This window comes from Ranitomeya imitator, chromosome 3 (genome assembly GCF_032444005.1).
Source record: "Ranitomeya imitator isolate aRanImi1 chromosome 3, aRanImi1.pri, whole genome shotgun sequence".
Lineage (NCBI taxonomy): Eukaryota > Metazoa > Chordata > Amphibia > Anura > Dendrobatidae > Ranitomeya > Ranitomeya imitator.
In genome coordinates, this window is record NC_091284.1 from 190093955 (window position 1) to 190116490 (window position 22536).

At 45.5% G+C, this 22536-nt stretch overlaps 1 protein-coding gene across 2 annotated transcripts in view; it reads left to right on the plus strand.

Moving 5' to 3' along the window:
• Positions 1-22536, plus strand: part of RAP1A (RAP1A, member of RAS oncogene family) — a 59926-nt gene that overhangs the window by 35826 nt on the left and 1564 nt on the right. The window contains exons 3-8 of one of the 2 annotated variants that reach the window (XM_069761723.1): positions 6287-6376; positions 12521-12589; positions 13593-13649; positions 14796-14936; positions 19448-19591; positions 22190-22308. In XM_069761723.1, coding sequence (XP_069617824.1) covers positions 6320-6376; positions 12521-12589; positions 13593-13649; positions 14796-14936; positions 19448-19591; positions 22190-22279 — 558 coding nt within the window. In that variant the 5' untranslated portion in view covers positions 6287-6319 and the 3' untranslated portion in view covers positions 22280-22308. The remainder of the gene's footprint in view (positions 1-6286; positions 6377-12520; positions 12590-13592; positions 13650-14795; positions 14937-19447; positions 19592-22189; positions 22309-22536) is intronic. The other variant, XM_069761724.1, reaches the window with a different exon arrangement.

Below are 22536 nucleotides of genomic sequence, written 5' to 3' on the forward strand. Positions count from 1 at the left end.
TTTGATATACTGCTGATTTTGCAAGTTTTCCCACCTACAAAGAATGGAGAGATCTGTAGTTTTTATCATACAGTGGGTACAGAAAGTATTCAGACCCCTTTACATTTTACTTTCATTGCAGCCATTTGGTAAATTCAAAAAAAGTTAATTTTTTTCTCATTAATGTGCACCCTTCACCCCATCTTGACAGAAAAAAACAGTAGTAATTTTTGCAAATTTAGTAAAGAAAAACTGAAATATCACATGGTCATAAGTATTCAGACCCTTTACTCGGTATTGAGTAGAATCAACCTTTTGAGCTAGTACAGCCATGAGCCTTCTTAAGAATGATGCAACAAGATTTTCACACCTGGATTTGGGGATCCTCTGCCATTCTTCCTTGCAGATCCTCTCCAGTTCAGACAGGTTGGATGGTGAACATTAGTGGACAGCCATTTTCAGGTCTCTCCAGAGATGCTCAATTGGGTTTAGGTCAGGGCTCTGGCCGGGCCAGTCAAGAATGGTCACAGAGTTGTTCTGAAACCACTCCTTTGTTATTTTAGCTGTGTGCTTAAAGTCTGTCTTGTTGAAAAGTAAACCTTCTGCCAAGTCTGAGGTCCAGAACACTCTGGAAGAGGTTTTAATCCAGGATATCTCTGTACTTGGCCGCATTTATGTTTCCTTCAATGACAACCAGTCGTCCTGTCCCTGCAGCTGAAAAACACCCCCCAAAACACCCCCATAGGATGATGCTGCCACCACCATGCTTCACTGTTGGGATTGTATTGGGCCGGTCAGTCTCCAGACCTGAACCCCATAGAAAATCGATGGAGGGAGTTGAATCTCTGTGTTGCCTATTGACAGCCCTGAATTCTGAAAGATCTGGAGAAGATCCATATGGGCCAAAATCCCTGCTGCAGCATGTACAAACTTGGTCAAGAACTACAGGAAACTTCTCACCTCTGTAATTGTAAACAAGGTTTTCTGTACCAAATATTAAGTTTTGTTTTCTATTGTATCATACTTATTTCATGTAATAATATGCAAATTGTGATTTTTCTTGTTTTCATTTTTAGATTGTCTCTCACAGTTGAAAACTTGCAAATTCGGCAGTGTATCAAATACTTATTTCCCCACTGTATATAAAGTGATAACATTTCTCAACAACAAGGCATCTGATATGAGGCACACAGGGATGACTTTTTTTTTTTCAACAGTCTATATTGTCAGGAAAATTGAGGATTTGGAGATTTGGCTTACTGATTCAACAGCCCTGCCTGTATGCCCATATAATTACACTGCTCCAAAAAATAAAGGGAACACTTAAACAACAGTATATAACTCCAAGTAAATCAAACTTCTCTGAAATCAAACTGTCCACTTAAAAAGCAACACTGTTTGACAATCCATTTCACATGCTGTTGTGCAAATGGAATAGACAACAGATGGAAATTGGCAATTGTCAAGACACACTCAATAAAGGAGTGGTCCTGCAGGTGGCGACCACATACCACATCTCAGTACCAATGTTTTGGTCACTTTTGAAAGTTGGTTGTGCTTTCACACTCGTGGTAGCATGAGACGTATTCTACAACTCACACAAGTGGCTCAGGTAGTGCAGCTCATCCAGGATGGCACATCAATGTGAGCTGTGGCAAGAAGGTTTGCTGTGTGTCAGTGCAGCGCCCCAGAGACCTGGTCGTTGCAGTATGGCACTCTGCCGCTAAGGGGAGTAGCGGTACGTCTGATGGCACTAAGGAGTTCTCCTGACCAGGTATCACCAGAACACATTACACTTCACACTCCGGCCACTAGGGGGAGAAAAACGCTTTTATTTATTGGGCCACTCCTCACACTGGTAAAACTAGGGGCTGGGGAGGAAGTTAGTCAGAAGCTGACTGGGTTGGATCCAGGCAACATCCCGTGGCAGGGGGTGTTGCAGGGAGAAGGCACAGGGGGGCCCCTGTCGGGCGTGGGAACCTGGCAGGTGCCTAGCGAACAGAACAGGATGTAACGGAACCGCGCCTGCACACCCTGCGGCGGTATCCTAAGAAAGAGACACGAAGGGAAGGATATTGTGGAACCGTGTATGGCTATGTGCACATGTAGGAAATGTGGTGCAGAATTTTCTGCACTAAATCTGCATCTGCAGATTTGATGCTGTTTCTGTGCAGTACAATGTAAATCAATGTGAAAAGAAAAAAGCTGTGCACATGGTGCAGAAAAATCTGCGCAGAAACGCTGCAGAACTGCACAAAAGAAGCGACGTGCACTTCTTTGAAATCTGCAGCGTTTCTGCGCAGATTTTTCTGCACCATGTGCACAGCTTTTTTTCACATTGATTTACATTGTACTGTAAATCACAGTGCAGTTCTGCAGCAGAAAAATCTGCTGCAGTTCTGCACCAATTCTGCACTAAATCTGCATCGTGTGCACATACCCTATACGAGATCAGCACAAAGGAGAGCCAGTAAGAGTCGTGCCGAGAGAGAGAGGCAACATCTTACTGAGGCGCGTAGTCGGTGGCCGGAACACCGTAGGAGTAACTGACTTCAGGCCTTACTTCAAACTCCGCCGGACAGTTAATCATAGGTTGGCTGTCTACCTTACTACACCTACGAAGACATAGGGGGCAACATTGGGAGAGGGGCGTCTCTAGGGTCCCGGAAGACCTCCAAGCCTTCCCGTCACACGGGTGGCATCCTAGCCATAACATACCTGGGGGACGTTAGAAACTAGTAACATCTGGAACCAAAGAACGAGAGAGAGCTGTAGAGAACGAACGAACGAGAACATCAGTTGTGAGGACTATTCCGAATGCTCAGCAGGGTAGGACTACAACACACAGGCGCTAGTGGTAGGCAACGATTTCCATCTGCGAAGGAAACTCTGGATGTGCCCATCGGACCGGCCGGTCTCAGAGAGCCCTGTTAAACGTACTCTGGATTGAGGATCCTGAAGCCTTCAGTAAAGAGGTAAAGAGACTGCAACCTTGTGTCCTCATTATTGACTGAACCTCACACCATCACCATCCACCTTAGCTGGGAAGCCCTGGGGACATACTTCACCTGTGGGAAGGTATACCATCCAGCTGCCATTCCATCACCCCAGTGGACCCCATAGCAGCGTCGGTCACCCTGACCGAACACCACAGGTGGCATCACGAACCCCTGACAGACTGCTTTACTACTTTCATTGGACGCCCCTTAGCAGGGTCGCAGACCTGGTCTAGCCACCGTGACAGCCTCAGAACCGAACCAGAGAGGCCTGGTACTGAAACGCGTGGCCCTGTGACCAGGGGGCGCTCCATCAGCGTAGTGTCCAGAGGCTGGATGTGGTACCAGGAGACAGGCCAGTACAACAGGAGACATGGAGGAGGCCGTAGGAGTGCAACAACCCAGCAACAGGACCGCTACCTCAGCCTTTCGGCAAGGAGGAACAGGATGAGCACTGCCGGAGCCCGGCAAAATGACCTCCAGCAGGCCACAAATGTGCATGGGTCTGCACAATCGGTTAGAAACCGACGGATGGTCTGAGTGCCTGACGCCCACAGATGGGGTTGTACTCACAGCCCAACACCGTGCAGGACACTTGGCATTTGCCACAGAACACCAAGATTGGCAAATTCGCCACTGGCGCCCTGTGCTCTTCACAGATGAAAGCAGGTTCACACTGAGCACATGTGACAGACGTGACAGAGTCTGGAGACGCCATGGAGAGCGATCTGCCTGCAATATCTTTCAGCACGACCGGTTTGGCAGTGGGTCAGTAATGGTGTGGGGTGGCATTTCTTTGGAGGGCCGCACAGCCCTCCATGTGCTCGCCAGAGGTAGGCTGACTGCCATTTGGTACAGAGATGAGATCCTTAGACCCCTTGTGTGACCATATGCTGGGGCGATTGGCCCTGGGTTCCTCCTAATGCAGCACAATGCCAAACCTCATGTGGCTGGAGTGTGTCAGCAGTTCCTACAAGATGAAGGCATTGAAGCTATGGACTGGCCCGCCCGTTCCCCAGACCTGAATCCGATTGAACACATCTGGGACATCATGTCTCGCACCATCCACCAACGTCACGTTGCGCCACAGACTGCCCAGGAGTTGGCGGATGCTTTAGTCCAGGTCTGGGACCGCCGCCTCATCAGGAGCATGCCCATGCGATAAAGGGAGGTCATACAGGCACGTGGAGGCCACAAACACTACTGAGCATCATTTCCTTGTCTTGGGGCATTTCCACTGAAGTTGGATCAGCCTGTAACTTCATTTTCCACTTTGTTTTTGAGCATCATTCCAATTCCAGACCTCTGTGGAATATTAGTTGTGATCTTTGTTTGATAATGTTTAGGTTCTGTTGTTCTCAACACATTTCACTATGTAATGAATAAAGATTTACAACTAGAATATTTCTTTCAGTGATATCTAGGATGTGGGATTATAGTTTTCCCCTTATTTTTTTGAGCAGTGTAGTTTGAGCTAGGATAAATGTGGTGCCAGATTCCCTATAAGTTGCCTTCAAAAAGGCACCTCTAACATTGTATATTTGTAAACATTGTGGATGTCATTCTCCTCCATAATTTTTCCTGTGTCCATGATTAATCTCAATTTACTGCAGCTATAGAGGGGTGAGGCAGTTCCATTATTACAAGTGAAACTGAAATCTGCCAGCATGATTGATAGAATAAAGAAGGCAGAATAAACATGGGAGCAAAGATGTTTATTAGTGGGTTTTGTCATTCTCCTTATTTGTCAGGGAGGAGCAGTAGAGGAGAGTAAGGATCTCAGACGTTAAAAGGAGGGAGATTTCCATAAAAAGGCATAAATCTGCAGAGCCCGGCCATGGAGGAATTACTTGGAACAACAGTGTGTTGGAACTTGGCAAAGAAGAGACAAGTCCTCTGAGAAATCCCTAAAAGCCATATATATACACATAAGAGCTTTTTATTACGTGCGGCTTCTTTATTTCACCATGGGTAGATTGTATTCTTATATCATGGTAACTGGTGTTACCTGGTAATATATATTGATTTGCGCAGTTCACGACTGCATTAATATCCCACCGCTTTACTTATTTTATGGCTATTGGTTCCTCCCAACAATTCTTAGAATTTCATGTGTTTTTAGGAATGGCATTTTGATGGTGTCATTCTTGGGTACACATTTAAAGGGAACCTGTCACCCCGTTTTTTCAGTAGGAGATAAAAATACCGTTAAATAGGGCCTGAGCTGTGCTTTACAATAGGGTATTTTTTGTTCCCTGATTCCCTACCTATGCTGCCGAAATACCTTACAAAAGTGTCCTTTTTCGCCTGTCAATCAGGCTGGTCAGGTCGGAGCGCGCCCGCCGCTATTCAGCGGTTTCTCGGTGGGCGCGGCCATCTTCCTGAGGCCGCGCGTGCGCAGATGGAGTCTCCTGCTTCCCGGGGCTTCAGGAAAATGGCCGCGGGATGCCGCGCGTGCGCAGATGGACATCGCGGCGGCCATTTTCCTTAAGCCGAGTTCGAACTCTGCTTCAGGAAAATGGCCGCCGCGATGTCCATCTGCGCACGCGCGGCATCCTGCGGCCATTTTCCTGAAGCCCCGGGAAGCAGGAGACTCCATCTGCGAACGGATCGACTCTACATGCCTGGTTCCCACCATGAAGCATGGAGGAGGTGTGATCGTGTGGGGGTACTTTGCTGGTGACACTATTGGGGATTTATTCAAAATTGAAGGAATACTGAACCAGCATGGCTACCACAACATCTTGCAGTGGCATGCTATTCCATCCGGTTTGTGTTTAGTTGGACCATAATTTATTTTTTAACAGGACAATGACCCCAAACACACCTCCAGGCTGTGTAAAGGCTATTCGACCAAGAAGGAGAGTGATGGGGTGCTACGCCAGACCTGAACCCAATCGAGATGGTTTGGGGTGAGCTGGACCGCAGAGTGAAGGCAAAAGAGCCAACAAGTGCTTAGCATCTCTGGGAAATCCTTCCAAATTGTTGGAAGACCATTCCTGGTGACTACCTCTTGAAGCTGATCAAGAGAATGCCAAGAGTGTGCAAAGCAGTCATCAAAGCAAAAGGTGGCTACTTTGAAGAACCTAGAATATAAGACATAATTTCAGTTGTTTCACTCCTTTTTGTTAAGTATATAATTCCACGTGTGTTAATTCATAGGTTTGATGCCTTCAGTGTGAATTTACAATTTTCATAGTCATGAAAATACAGAAAAATCTTTAAATGAGAATGTGTCCAAACTTTTGGCCTGTACTGTACATGGTTTTAGTTATCACAGATTTTTTTTTTTTTTTTTTTCATCTTTACAGTTTTCATCAGTATTTGACAAACCAAAAACCATAATGCGCGAGTACAAGCTCGTGGTCCTTGGTTCTGGAGGAGTCGGGAAATCTGCACTGGTAAGAAGAAATTTAGATTTATAACATTCCGCTCGGCTTATGATTATACCATGCTGTCCACAGATCAGACTGCATGTACAACATGACATGTTCTCTTTAAAAAGAACCTGACTGCTGATAGATGCTGCCACGTGGCAGCATCTATCTGACACTAGCTGCATGACTTCATCCATTTACAGTTTTGCTCAAAAGTTTACATATCTCGGCAGAATTTCTGCTTTCTTGGCCTTTTTTCAGAGAATATGAATAACACCAAAACTTTTTCTCCACTCATGATGAGTGGTTGGGTGAAGCCATTTATAGTCAAACTACTGTGTTTTCTCTTTTTAAATCCTAATGACAATTCAAAGCATCTAAATTACCCTGATCTAAAGTTTACATACCCCATTTCTTAACTGTGTATTGCTCCCTCTAACATCAATGACAGCTTGAAGTCTTTTGTGGTAGTTGTGGATGAGGTTCTTTATTTTCTCAGATGGTAAAGCTGCCCACTCTTCTTGGCAAAAAGCCTCCCTTTCCTGTAAATTCCTGGGCTGTCTCGCATGAACTGCGCACTTGAGATCTCCCCAGAGTGGCTCAATGATATTGAGGTCAGGAGACTGAGATGGCCACTCTAGAACTTTCACTTAGTTCTTCTGTAGCCAATGACAGGTCGACTTGGCCTTGTGTTTTGGATCGTTGTCATGTTGGAACTTCTAAGTATGTCCCATGCACAGCTTCCAGGCTGATGACTGCAAATTTGCCTCTAGTATTTGCTGATAATGTGCTGCATTCATCTTTCCTTCAATTTCGACCAAGTTTCCTGTGTCTTTGTAGCTCACACATCCCCCAAAACATCAGCGATCCACCTCTGTGCTTTACAGTAGGAATGGTGTTACTTTCATCATAGGCCTTGATGACCTCTCTCCGAATGTAATGTGTATGGTTGTGGCCAAAAAGTTCAATTTTGGTCTCGTCACTCAAAATTACCTTGTTCCAGAAGTTTTGAGTCTTGTCTCTGGGCTGTTTTGTGAGCTACTTTGTGGCATTTGCACAGTAATGGCTTTCTTCTAGCGACTCGACCATGCAGACCACTTTTTTTTGCCTCCTTATTGTGCATCTTGAAACAGCCACACCGCTAGTTTTCAGATAGTCCAGTATTTCTGTTGATGATGTTTGTGGGTTTTTCTTTGCATCCTAAACAATTTTCCTGGCAATTGTGGACAAAATTTTTGTTTGTCTACCTGACCGTGGTTTTGTTTTTACAGAGCCTCTGATTTTCTATTTGTTTATCAGTTTGAATGCTTGCTGACTGACATTATCAATTCCTTGGATATCTTTTTGTATCCCTTTCCTGTATTATACAGCTCAACTACCTTTTGCCATAGATCCGTTGACAATTCTTTTGCTTTCCCCATGACTCACAATTCAGAAAGGTCAGTGGCTGGATGAAAGATGCAAGAGTCTGTCTGGATCCCAGAAACTCACTTAGCTTTAAGGTTATGTGCACCCGTCAGGATTTCTGGCAGAAATTTTCCTGACAAAAACCGGACATTTCTGCCAGAAATCCACATGCGTTTTTTTCGGGGTTTTTTTTTTTTTTTTTTTTTTTTTGATGCGTTTTTTTTTTTTTCCAAATGCATAGAATAGCGAAAAAAAACGCAAAATTAATGAACATGCTGCTTTTTTTTTTTACCGCAATGCGTTTTTTTCGTGGAAAAAAACGCATCATGTGCACACAAATTGCAGAATGCATTCTAAATGACAGGATGCATAATGCATGCATTTTAATGAGTTTTTATAGTGTTTTTATCACGAAAAACCTGAACGTGTGCACATACCCTTATGCACACACACGCACACACTGATTACAAGTAAACAGGTCATGGGTGAGGATGTTACCTTTAGTAGCCATTCAAACCGATTTGTGTCAACTTCTGTGCATGTTATCAGGCCAAAATCGCCAGGGTATATGAATTTTTGATCAGGGTCATTTGGATGTTATTTTATTTCCTCTAATAAATCAGCAGTACATTCCCTATCCTGGTGTGCATGGCTTCTCATGCCCATTCTGGCACGCATGGACCCATCCGAAAAACTTTAAAATACATAAACCATTCTACTTACCTTCTTGCGCTCCCTCGCAGCGTTTTGTTTAGATGCCAGCGGCTAATTTATGTTTGTAAGCAGTGCATGGCAGTGACATCATGTGCTGCGTAATGGCAAAGGACAGCTGCCGGAATACTCACTGCTCCCCACGCTGAGGACTATGTGCGTGGAGACCAGTGAGTATTCGTCGCTCTTTAGTAGCGGACACAGTAGTAACAGCTGGGCGTTCACATGTGCCCGCTACCAAAGGGAATGGTTATTCACTGCCCTCCACGCCCATGGGAGTGGAGGGCAGTTAATATTCACTCCTTTAAGTTGCGGGCACACTTGATAGCCCGGCCATTGCAGGAAGGCTGCGACTACTGTGCCCTCTATTAAAGAAAACTGAATATTCACTGCCAGAGCAGTGAATATTCATTTCTCTTTAGTAGCTGGCACAGGCTTTAACCGCAGCAGCCGTCTCCTGCCTCCTGTGACCCACCGCTTGCCTTCCATATTGTGGGACCCTCACTCGAGTATAAGCCGAGGGAAGGCTTTTTCAGCATAAAAAAATGTGCTGGAATAACTGCTTATACCCGAGTATATACCGTATGTTATTCCTCATGTACACATGTGACACACCGTTGCATTTAAGGCCCTTTCCAGCATGATTAAAGAGTGAAGTGCCTCCAGTATGCCCTCCCCCAGAGAGGTAATGAGACCTAGCTACATGAGACCTTCCCATTAATATGTGAAATCTGAGAACAATCAGGACAAGCGATGCAGTAGAGGAGCATTGTCGTCTTCTCTGCTTCTGTTTGGACAAGTTCATCAAACACTATGCAGGATCAAAGGTTATTTCTGTGCAGATGGGCGGCGATATACTCGCTTGCTGCTCTCGTGCATCAGGTGATGGAACATGTTCTTCCACTTTGCTACAGCGCTAAACCTGCGTGTAGTGTAGATGTTATAGAGCAAGCATTGTTTGCCAGCTCCTGGGCATTGTTTGGGTTGGTAATTGGGATAATTGAGTATTACATAGAACACAAGGCTCCTGCCTTCAGCCTATTGTGATTGCTCTCATTTCAATGACTTCTGCATAGTGTCATTTTTCATACATTCAAAATATGTACTGCTGTATGTATAAACCTAATCTTGTATTCTGAACATAAAAGGGTTGTTTAATGGGTGGTCTTCAGGAGTGCCCCACTCCCCAACCTCCCAGTTTCCTGCTTTCTGAAAGCTTTGAACTCCTCGTGATTGACAATTTTTTAAAGGTAACCTGTCACATATAAAGTAGGGACAGCACCTGTAGGCCCTGTGTGTCAGCATTCTAGAATGCTGTAAATGTCCCCAATTTGCCTTCCAAAAGCACCGCTTTTATTATGCTCTCCTAGAGAGCTGCTCTTGATCTGGTGCCTCCTCTCTTCTTGCTTCATGCGTACATGATGCATTTTATGTCATTCACAACAGTGTCCTTGGCATCATGCCACTCTGTAGAGCGCATTGGGCACTTATAGGCCGCATTCTAGCATGCTGTCACATAGGACTTACATACTACTTTATATTGGAACTAGCTATTGAACCCGTTCTACGCCCGGGTGGCGAGCATTTATATTGGTATATGGTCTCCATCCTGGTATGTGCTGCTCCATCCTGCGTCTCCATCCTGGTATGTGCTGCTCCATCCTGGTATGTGCTGCTCCATCCTGTGTCCCCATCCTGTCATGTGCTGCACCCATCCTGCGCCCCCATCCTGTCATGTGCTGCACCCATCCTGCGTCCCCATCCTGGTATGTGCTGCACCCATCCTGTGTCCCCATCCTGCGTCCCCATCCTGTCATGTGCTGCACCCATCCTGCGTCCCCATCCTGTCATGTCCTGCACCCATCCTGCGCCCTCATCCTGTCATGTCCTGCACCCATCCTGCGTCCCCATCCTGGTATGTGCTGCACCCATCCTGTGTCCCCATCCTGGCATGTGCTGCACCCATCCTGTGTCCCCATCCTGCGTCCCCATCCTGTCTTGTGCTGCACCCATCCTGCGTCCCCATCCTGGTATGTGCTGCACCCATCCTGCGTCCCCATCCTGTCATGTGCTGCACCCATCCTGCGCCCCATCCTGTCATGTGCTGCACCCATCCTGCGTCCCCATCCTGGTGTGTGCTGCACCCATCCTGCGTCCCCATCCTGCGTCCCCATCCTGTCATGTGCTGCACCCATCCTGCGCCCCATCCTGTCATGTGCTGCACCCATCCTGCGTCCCCATCCTGTCATGTGCTGCACCCATCCTGCGTCCCCATCCTGTCATGTGCTGCATCGATCCTGCGTCCCCATCCTGTCATGCGCTGCATCGATCCTGCGTCCCCATCCTGTCATGTGCTGCACCCATCCTGCGCCCCCATCCTGGTATGTGCTGCACCCATCCTGCGTCCCCATCCTGCGTCCCCATCCTGTCATGTGCTGCACCCATCCTGCGTCCCCATCCTGGTATGTGCTGCACCCATTCTGCGTCCCCATCCTGTCATGTGCTGCACCCATCCTGCGTCCCCATCCTGTCATGTGCTGCACCCATCCTGCGCCCCCATCCTGTCATGTGCTGCGCCCATCCTGCGCCCCCATCCTGTCATGTGCTGCACCCATCCTGCGCCCCATCCTGTCATGTGCTGCACCCATCCTGCGCCCCATCCTGTCATGTGCTGCACCCATCCTGCGTCCCCATCCTGTCATGTGCTGCACCCATCCTGCGTCCCCATCCTGTCATGTGCTGCACCCATCCTGCGTCCCCATCCTGTCATGTGCTGCACCCATCCTGCGCCCCCATCCTGGTATGTGCTGCACCCATCCTGCGTCCCCATCCTGTCATGTGCTGCACCCATCCTGCGTCCCCATCCTGGTATGTGCTGCACCCATTCTGCGTCCCCATCCTGTCATGTGCTGCACCCATTCTGCGTCCCCATCCTGTCATGTGCTGCACCCATCCTGCGCCCCCATCCTGTCATGTGCTGCGCCCATCCTGCGCCCCCATCCTGTCATGTGCTGCACCCATCCTGCGTCCCCATCCTGGTATGTGCTGCACCCATCCTGCGTCCCCATCCTGTCATGTGCTGCACCCATCCGGGGGCCTGAGCAGGCGGGGACACCGGCGCGCTGTGGGGGTCAGGTGCCGGTATCGCCGCCAGCTCAGGCCCCCCAGCACTTAATATATTCACCTGTCCTCCGTTCCACCGCTGAGCGCCGCCATCTTCCCGGTCCTCTGGCTGTGACTGTTCAGTCAGAGGGCGGCGCCGGCGCGCATTAAGTGCGTCATCGCGCCCTCTGAACTGAAGGTCACAGGCCGAAGACCGGGAAGATGGCGGCGCTCAGCGGTGGAACAGAGGACAGGTGAATATGGCCGATACTCACCCTCCTGGCGGTCCCTGCTTCTCTGTTGGAGATCGTGGTGTGCGTTCAGTGTGAACGCATACCGCGATCTCCCGGGAGCGTCACTCTGTGAGGCCCAGACTGCTCCGGCGCTTGCACCTGCGCAGTCCATAAAGGCTTCGGACAGAGTGACGCTCCCAGCGTTATATTATAGATAACCTGGTGACGGGTTCCCTTTAATCCAGTGGCACAGCTAGGCGCTCTCCCATGCTTCAGGGGGCAGCGGCTTTACCTCTGCAGCATTGGAGGAGCCTCCTATCCGGCCATCTTCACAGCAGCACTTGCAAGCTCTTTGCTATCCAGTTTGTAAGTGCGCGCTCCTTGCCTAAGAAGCTGGGCACTACAGATTTTCATTTTTACTCTGCATATGGATGAGCTTGCCTAAAATGCTACTGGTGTAATTAGCGACATATTTGCCGCTGAAAAATCCTCTGCTTGTTGAGAGCTGCTGTAAATATCGTGAAATAAGCAATAGGATTACGGTCTAAAGGGATGTATATGTGAGATGAATGTCCACCTCCACTGACCCCAGCAGGAAAGGACAAGTGTGTAATGTGTATGGTGGGCTCTTGATTTGCCCTGATGTGTAGAAAAATAAATTGTATTTTATTTACTGGTTTTGTATCATTATTTTACACTTTTTTTTTTTTTGTAGACAGTGCAGTTTGTGCAAGGAATTTTTGTGGAAAAATATGACCCCACCATAGAAGATTCCTACAGAAAGGTAAACTGCATGATCAAATGTTTGTGTGAGCACATTGAGAATGTCTCTAGGGCAATCTATGTGGAACGAGTGACACCCGCTTACCGTGAGGTTCCCTTTCCAGGCAGCCCTGTTTGGCCTTACCCTGACGGCTGGTACTTGCTGCTGTAGTAACCCAGCCATTGTTATAGCTGCCGGGTACCGAGCCGTACTGTTCTCCAGTTGTACAGGTGGTCCCTTGCAGCTTCTCCCAGCCCACTGACAGTGACTGACAGGCCTCCACTGCGTTCCAGAGACAAACATGCATGGCTGGGGGGCTACAGCCCATGGTCTAGGCTGCATGTATCAGCGGACAGGTTCCCTTTAACTGCTGCAGTTTTGTCAGTGTTTAACGGGAGTCTGTCTGAATGATGCACCTCTACTCTTCATATGGTCATGCAATCTGTTGCTCCTTAACTGAAAATCACGGTTTTAATTAATACACAAATGAGGCTAAAGTGCTCTGGGTGTGCCAAGGCACTTCTCAGGCCTCTGCCTTCTTGTCTCTTCTCCCGGCCCAGCCCCACCATCCTCTGTGTGATTGACGTCTCACTATATCAGGCAAATGGAGGAAGGTGGATCGGGGCGAGGAATAGCACAAGGGAAGCAGCGTCCTGTGCTTTGACTATGCACAAAGCTCTTAATCCTCATTTGTATGTAAATTAAAACTGCAATATTTTTTTTTTCTCAGTCGGGTAGCAACAGATTGCATCATTAAAGATATGGAAATATATATATAATATACCTACACACATACACCTGGATTGGGAACTACAAAGGAACCCATATACGGTACATAAAGTGGAAAAATCAGGCCCACATTGGTTTGACACCAGTCTCCGTATCCATTGTGTAATAACCTCCCCAGTAAAGGAAGACACTAATATGCCAATTAAAACAATTTAGCAGGTATTTCTCAGTGTGTATGATAAAATGTGTATGTTTCATAGTGCTAAATAACTTTTATTTTTTTTCATGCTCTTAGCAAGTGGAGGTAGAAGGACAGCAATGTATGCTTGAAATTCTCGACACAGCCGGGACTGTAAGTGACTTGTAATGTTACAGGTTTTTTTTTTCCATCTTGTGAAATGTTACTATTGCTGTTACAATGGATTATTTTCATAACAAATACTTCGATAAATAGGCTAAATTCACACTTAAAGGGAATCTCACCAGGTTATGTCCCCTGATTGGAGATCAGGACAAATACCATGATTCCAATGATGTATCACTGACCGGGCTGATTTCTGTAGTTTGGATTAAAATGTATTTATCAGCAGGAGATGATCACTAATAGTCCTCCATATTCATGAGCTCTATATAATCCAGCATCACCGCTGATGGCAGCTTTCTCTGTACACTGGCAGCTTTCTGTCTATGCACAATCAGTGGGGTGATACAGATACAATAAGTGACACATCACTGGAATCTGGGTCTCTGCCCCTACAGCGTGTTGCTCTCAGATGGGGTAGCAAGAACCTGCTGACAGATTTCCTATAAAATAAATTTTTTTGTTTATTTATTTTTTATAAGGTTCAGTTGTGGGTCGATAAGGTAGTATACTCGCCGGTCCCCATCTTCTCCTGATATCAGTCCGTTCCTTGTACCATGTGACTGCAGTTATGACCTGCCGGAATCACAGTGGTTGCTGTGTGGAGCGGAGGCCACTTCTTGAAAGGCTAGAGTGCTTTGTTTTGCGGCTCATACACTTGTATTGAGAGCGTTACCGCTGCTTCATACAGTGATTCAGCAGGTTACAGGTGTGGTGCTGGAAAGGTCTGCCGTGCCCCTGACGCTGGGGGAAGAGGGCTACCGGGGAGTGTTACTACCAAACACACACAAGATGCCCAACAAAGGGGTAAATAAAATCTCTCTCCTGTGATTTATAGATTTTACATTTTAGTGCAAGTTTTCTACACTTAAATGTGAATATGGTATGTAAAGATCTATTTACGTGCTGCAGGAACAGCCTTAGATATATGCAGGTCTTCCTCCACAGAACATTCTGCTGCCACCTGCAGGCCACAGATGGTAGCAAGTGTAACATTTCTGCTGCAGTCTGGACTGCCATTGTGCAGGATGATCTGAAGCACTGGGTGTTTTATGCCACTTTTTAGTACCTAAGCACTCTTCACGAGCCATTTTGTTTGCCCTCTTTAACATGATTTTTTTTGTTGTTTTTTTTTAGGAACAGTTCACGGCTATGAGAGATTTGTATATGAAGAATGGTCAGGGATTTGCACTAGTTTACTCTATCACAGCACAGTCCACGTTTAACGACTTGCAAGACTTGAGGGAGCAGATTTTGCGAGTTAAAGACACAGAAGATGTAAGTCTGAAAGGGGTTTTACTGACTAGTGTGCAAATTAATGCATGAAGAATGCTTTATTCCTCGACACAGATTGCATTACAGGGTTATTCCCTTGTTTCTAGATGGTAAACTACAAACTGCTTGTAAAAACAAGTGACTTTACAATTTTTGCTAAACATCTTCTTAGTTCTGACGAAGGGCGGGATTTTATCCTTCCATACCTAGGTTACCGGCCACCTTCAATCTAACAGCAGGTGCCAAATGTACAGTGCTTACAATCTTCCATAGAGCTTGTAAGCACTGCACTGAGGCTGGCCGGGATCCCTGGGGAGTACTGTTCCCTACTGTCATATAGCAGCATCGTAGAGCGCACAGATCGGGCCCGAGACTCAACGATACTACTGGTCTGAACTATGCAAGTCCAGCAGCAATGCACAGCCTCCGAGCAAGCGGGAAGGTGGGAAAACTACGTTCAAAGAAAATTTTGTCTTTGATTTATGCTGCCTGAATCAAGGGCAGCTTAAAGGGGTTGTCCAGGCTAGAGACAAGTCTGCAGTTATTTTTACTGCAGATTGTTGAATCGTGACAGTGTATGGTGTGCACATACTCGCTTATGTGCAATTTGCATTTTTTGTGGTCTCATCTTTACTAAACTCCATCTGAATTCCTGACCACAGAAATGCAGTCGCGCACACGAGGTGACAGACGCTGCGCACGCGAGGCTTGTGACAATGTCTGTGTTGCTAGCTTTAACACTATGTGACTGCAGATATTTTGTCCCAAGTTTGGCCAGTTTCTTTAAAAGGGACGTATCTCCATGCAATATATTTTGTTTTTTTGTCCTGTAAAATGGTGGCCTTCAGAGCAAAAATCAAACTGATCCCATTATAGTTCCTTGAGTTCATCTAGATCCGTTTCGCCTGTCATAGTCCAGGGCCGCTTCTTGCAGCAGTTCAGTTTTCCTGTTCTACTACAAGAACACGCTTTCATGTAGATTCAGCTGTATGAACAGAGGAATTGTATTGTTCTGCTGGCAATCTACTATATAATTGTCTAAGGGTCACTTCTGTCTGTCCTTCTGTCACGGTTATTCATTCGCTGATTGGTCTCACTAGCTGCCTGTCATGGCTGCTGCGACCAATCAGCGACAGGCACAGTCCGGAAGAAAGTGGCCCCTCCTTACTCCCCGCAGTCAGTGTCCCCGGCGCTCCGCTCCATACTCCCTGCAGTCAGTGTCCCCGGCGCTCCGCTCCATGCTCCCCACAGTCACTGTCCCCGGCGCCCCCTCCATACTCCCCTCCAGTCACCACTAACAGAGTTAATTCCGGCGGTAACGGACCGCATTATGCCGTGGGTAATGCACTCCGTTACCGCCGCTATTAACCCTGTGTGTCCCCAACCTTTTACTATTGATGCTGCCTATGCGGCATCAATAGTAACAAAAGTAATGTTAAAAATAGTAAAAAAAAAAAACCAAAAAAAAAAAACCTGCTATACTCACCCTCCATTGTCCGCTCGCGCCTGCCGCCATCTTCCTTTCCCAGCGATGCATTGCGAAATTACCCAGAAGACCTAGCGGTCAAGTCATCTGGGTAATTTCGCAAAGCATCCTGGGAACGGAAGATTGCGGCAGCACAGCGCCCATCGGCACAGCGCCGTTGGATCCCAGGAGGCGGAGAGACGGGACGCTGAGAAGCAGCGACAAGAATGGTGAGTATGTTAAACTACAAGGGGCCCTCGGATCGTTAGGCGAGTATGTTTATTTTTTAACCTGTGACATACGTGGCTGGGCAATATACTACGTGTGGCTGGGCAATATACTACGTATAGCTGTGCAATATACTACGTATAGCTGTGCAATATACTACGTATAGCTGTGCAATATACTACGTATAGCTGTGCAATATACTACGTATAGCTGTGCAATATACTACGTATAGCTGTGCAATATACTACGTATAGCTGTGCAATATACTACGTATAGCTGTGCAATATACTACGTATAGCTGTGCAATATACTACGTATAGCTGTGCAATATACTACGTATAGCTGTGCAATATACTACGTATAGCTGTTCAATATACTACGTATAGCTGTGCAATATACTACGTGGCTGTGCAATATACTACGTGGCTGGGCAATATACAGTTAGGTCCATATATATTTGGACAGAGACAACATTTTTCTAATTTTGGTTATAGACATTACCACAATGAATTTTAAACAAAACAATTCAGATGCAGTTGAAGTTCAGACTTTCAGATTTCATTTGAGGGTATCCACATTAAAATTGGATGAAGGGTTTAGGAGTTTCGGCTCTTTAACATGTGCCACCCAGTTTTTAAAGGGACCAAAATTAATTGGACAATTGGCTCCAAGGCTATTTCATGGACGGGTGCAGGCCTTCGTTATGTCATTCTCAATTAAGCAGATAAAAGGCCTGGAGTTGATTTGAGGTGTGGTGCATGCATTTGGAAGGTTTTGCTGTGAAGTAAACATGCGGTCAAAGGAGCTCTCCATGCAGGTGAAACAAGCCATCCCTAAGCTGCGAAAACAGAAAAAACCCATCCAAGAAATTGCTACAATATTAGGAGTGGCAAAATCTACAGTCTCGTACATCCTGAGAAAGAAAGAAAGCACTGGTGAACTCATCAATGCAAAAAGATCTGGGCGCCCACTGAAGACAACAGTGGTGGATGATCGCAGAATAATCTCCATGGTGAAGAGAAACCCCTTCACAACAGCTAACCAAGTGATCAACACTCTCCAGGAGGTCGGCGTATCAATATCCAAATCTACCATAAAGAGAAGACTGCATGAAAGTAAATACAGAGGGTTCACTGCATGGTGCAAGCCACTCATAAGCATCAAGAATAAAAAGGCTAGACTGGACTTTGCTAAAAAGCATCTAAAAAAGCCAGCACAGTTCTGGAAGAACATTCTTTGGACAGATGAAACCAAGATCAACCTCTACCAGAATGATGGAAAGAGAAAAGTATGGGGAAGGCGTGGTACAGCTCATGATCCAAAGCATACCACATCAGTAAAACACGGCGGAGGCAGTGTGATGGCTTGGGCATGCATGGCTGCCAGTGGCACTGGGTCACTAGTGTTAATTGATGATGTGACACAGGACAGAAGAAGCCGAATGAATTCTGAGGTATTCAGAGCCATACTGTGTGCTCAGATCCAGCAAAATGCAGCCAAACTGATTGTCGTCATTTCATACTACAGATGGACAATGACCCAAAACATAAAACCAAAGCAACCCAAGAGTTTATTAAAGCAAAGAAGTGGAATATTCTTGAATGGCCAAGTCAGTCACCTGATCTCAACCCAATTGAGCAGCATTTCACTTGTTAAAGACTAAACTTCAGACAGAAAGGCCCACAAACAAACAGCAACTGAAAACCACCGCAATGAAGGCCTGGCAGAGCATCAAAAAGGAGGAAACACAGCGTCTGGTGATGTCCATGAGTTCAAGACTTCAGGCAGTCAGTGCCAACAAAGGGTTTTCAACCAAGTACTAAAAATGAACATTTTATTTAAAATTATTGAATCTGTCTAAGTACTTTTGGTCCCTTTAAAAACAGGGTGGCACATGTTAAGGAGCTGAAACTCCTAAACCCTTCATCCAATTTTAATGTGGATACCCTCAAATGAAAGCTGAAAGTCTGAACTTCAACTGCATCTGAATTGTTTTGTTTAAAATTCATTGACGTAATGTCTATAACCAAAATTAGAAAAATGTCTCTGTCCAAATATATATGGACCTAACTGTAGTACGTGGGCTGGCCAATATAGTACGTGGGCTGGCCAATATAGTACGTGGGCTGGCCAATATAGTACGTGGGCTGGCCAATATAGTACGTGGGCTGGCCAATATAGTACGTGGGCTGGCCAATATAGTACGTGGGCTGGCCAATATAGTACGTGGGCTGGCCAATATAGTACGTGGGCTGTGCAATAATACTACGTGGACATGCATATTCTAGAATACCCGATGCGTTGGAATCGGGCCACCATCTAGTATACTATGAATCTGCAGCCGGCTCTAATCTGTAACTCCGTTATTGCAAGATCTGTGGGTTAGATCTGAAAAGGAGAACCGGGGGGGACTGGCACAGCAGAGCTTTACTGGGAAGGCTGGGAACTCGCTGCTGGGAGCTGACTTTTTTTTTTTTTTTATAAACTTTTTTGATTTACTTAGTGTGTGCAGTCAGGACATGGAAATTACATGTATCTATGTTACATGTTACATAGATTACATGTATCTAATTACATGAAATCTATGTATTTAATTTTTTTAATATAATTTTGAAAATAACATTTCATAATATACCGGTAATCCAGGACTATAACTTGGTGGTTGGTAAATGTAAAAATCAACGCTGGCTCCCTCATTACCAACACTGTTTCACTGTGAGAGGTTGTTACTTAAAATCTTCAGGAAATAAACATACTAGAACTTATTTGTCTTTTTTTTTTACTCCCAACTAATAAATATATATTTTTGTCAACATTTCAGGTTCCTATGATATTAGTGGGAAATAAATGTGACCTGGAAGATGAGCGGGTAGTTGGCAAAGAGCAGGGACAAAATCTAGCCAGACAGTGGAATAACTGTGCCTTTTTAGAATCTTCTGCAAAGTCCAAAATCAATGTAAATGAGGTGAGTAACCCTTTCCTCTAATATGTAAAGTCTTGTATAGTAATGATGCTTTATCCGTGACCCAATAAAGGCGATTCCTGAATGTAATCTGGTGTGGAAGAGCCAGTAGGAATTGTAGGCCAGGTTCATTCAAGGCATTTTCAGACAAATCTGACTTTTGGCGGGATCGGTAAAGGTTTTGTCCAATCTGTCCATCCAAGACAAATGTCTGGACATATTGCGAAAAATGCACATATTTCATTTCAACTTGTTTCCTGCTGGGGAGAAGCCGCAGGCAGAGTTGTCTGGCAGCGGCTTGTTCTCCCTGTCTCTACTGAGATAAACATTCCCACCTAGGGCTCATTCACGTGTGTGGTTGTGGGTCTTCACATGACTGCTCCATATATTAGGCTATCACACTGGGGTTGGGAGACCCGTGCAGAGTCCATGATGAGGCCAAGATCCACGGACGTCTGCATGAGCCTTTGGGCAAGTGAAAAACACATGTTTATGGTGTAGTGTGGTGAAATGGCTCCTCAGTTGACGCTTATAGCCTGGCCTTAGGTTCATTTATGTTCCCATCATGCTTTAACTATGGTGGTTTTCATGATCACGTATGCCAAAATAGCACTGTCTATTGGATCACATGAAAGCGACAGTATGTTTCCATAAAAGAAATCCACAGAACCCTTAGAGTAAAAATAGAAATCTTGGTCAAGGGTGTACATTTCCTTCATGGCCTAATTTTGCATTTAAGAAGGCAACTTATTAACCCGTTTTTAACCAGTCTACACAAATGTTAGACCGCCTGTGGCAGCCAAGTGATACGGGTGCTGTGAAAGCTTCTACATCCTCTGTATTAGGCTACTTTCACACTAGCGTTGGAATCTGCCCGTCGCAATGCGTCGGGCCAAGATTCCGGCGCTAGTGTTTGATGCGCCGCACAATGGGTGCAGCGGATGCATTTCTCCGACGCATCCACTGCCCCATTGTGAGGTGCGGGCGGAGTTCCGGTCGCGCATGCGCGGTCGGAAAAAGCGGTCCGTCGGCAGCAAAAAACGTTACATTTAACGTTTTTTGCTCCCGGCGGTCCGCCACAACACGGCACAACCGTCGGACGACGGTTGCTGCGTGTGGCAATGCGTCGCTAATGTTAATCTATGGAGCAAAAACGCATCCTGCAGACAACTTTGCAGGATGCGTTTTTTCCCATAAACGACGCAATGCGACGTATTGCAAAAAACGCCAGTGTGAAAGTAGCCATAGGGCTGTGCGCCCCGGAGAAAGCATATATACAGTATAACGTCACAGCTCACTTACAAGACAGTGAATGTCTTCAACAATGGCAGAGTTTGGGATTTTTTTTTTGCCCTCTATTCAATTCCACAACGTTTGCTTGTTGCTTTATATTTTCAGTAGAGATATATAAAAAGAATCGATTAAAACCTTATAAGCCTCTGGTAGAAAGCATTGTTGATGGGTCATATGTATACAACTGTAAGTTTCATGTTAAATCTTCCCACTTACATGTATAGAACTACAGACCTTATCGGATGTTGGGGGGATTACAGACGCTGGCGTGCCCACATCGTTTTGAAGCAGAAGACTATTCAGGATAATGCCCAGCAGTGTTTTTCCTGAAACGTCGCCATCTTTTTTGCCTAGCTATATATTTCACATTTCAGTGTGGCAGCTTTTTTTTTTTTTTTTTCTCCCTTTTTAAAGTCCTTGCAATGTTTGCTTCAAGGGACTGACCCATGGATGCACTCGGCAATTAAATAAGCTGCTTGGGAGTTTCCTTGGGTGGAGGCAAATCTGATTGCAGCAATGAGTGAACTTAATGTCTTCAACTTAAGATTTGTTGCCTTATATTTTTCAACTTTATATAACTAGTGTGTGTGTTCTGTGTTATTTTACTACTTTTTACTTTGCGGTTTTCAATCAAACCTCATTGCACAGAGTGAATTCACAATAATCCTCCTCTTCTATGTATGTGAGTGTCAAGTGTTAATTGCGGTCGTCTTCTTTGAATTCTGAAGTCTTTTGATCCTCACGTTGAAAGTATTGTCTACTACTACGACATTATATTAAGGTGGTCCAAAACCTGCCCGCTCCCTCCACCCATAACGTCTCCTGCAGAGGATGGATGTGAACAGGCTGTGGAGTGGAACATCCATACAGTTTAGTGGCCGCTCAATGGCGACTGCAGATCACCTCATATTTCTGTGTTGGCAGACTGATCACCTTGTGGGTCATTTTATGTGGACCTCTCAGATTTTACAATAGAAATTGTTTAAATTATCAAATGGATCTCTTGGCGCTGATGAGGCGACTGCATTTAAATATCTAAATGGCTGTATAATTCTATTTTGAAAGTCTCCCTGCTTAATATCCACATTGGCATTTTGAGTCACTGGAATATATAAAATGCTCATTTTAATCTGAGGCCTATGCAGTCATTCTCTTTAGGTTTCTCAGTAAGTACACCAGCGCCACTGGGTGTAAGATCTTTTTAATAATGTATGCGGTTTCTATTGTGGAATCTGGGAAAGGACCACATAAAGCTAACACTCATATTGTGTTGTCCTTGCTGATTGTTACTGTCATCATCTGTTTCAGATCTTTTATGACTTGGTCAGACAGATAAATAGGAAAACACCAGTGGAAAAGAAAAAACCTAAAAAGAAATCATCGTGTCTGCTGCTCTAGACATGGGTCAAGCAGCAGGTCTGAGCCAGGTGAGCTGTGATATCGGTGTTATTTTTCCTTTAATCTGCAGACTGCCTTGTAGTTCTAGCTTCTTTCTAACTTGAGGACAGACTCTTAACTTTATGTTGTAAATTTCTTATTGAAATCCAAAATTTGAATTGTTGAATTTCTCCTCTGGCTGCTATGAAGGTCAATACTTTCCCTATGACTGTGTTGACAGTCCATAAATCATTGGGATACATGTTACTCTTCACTTA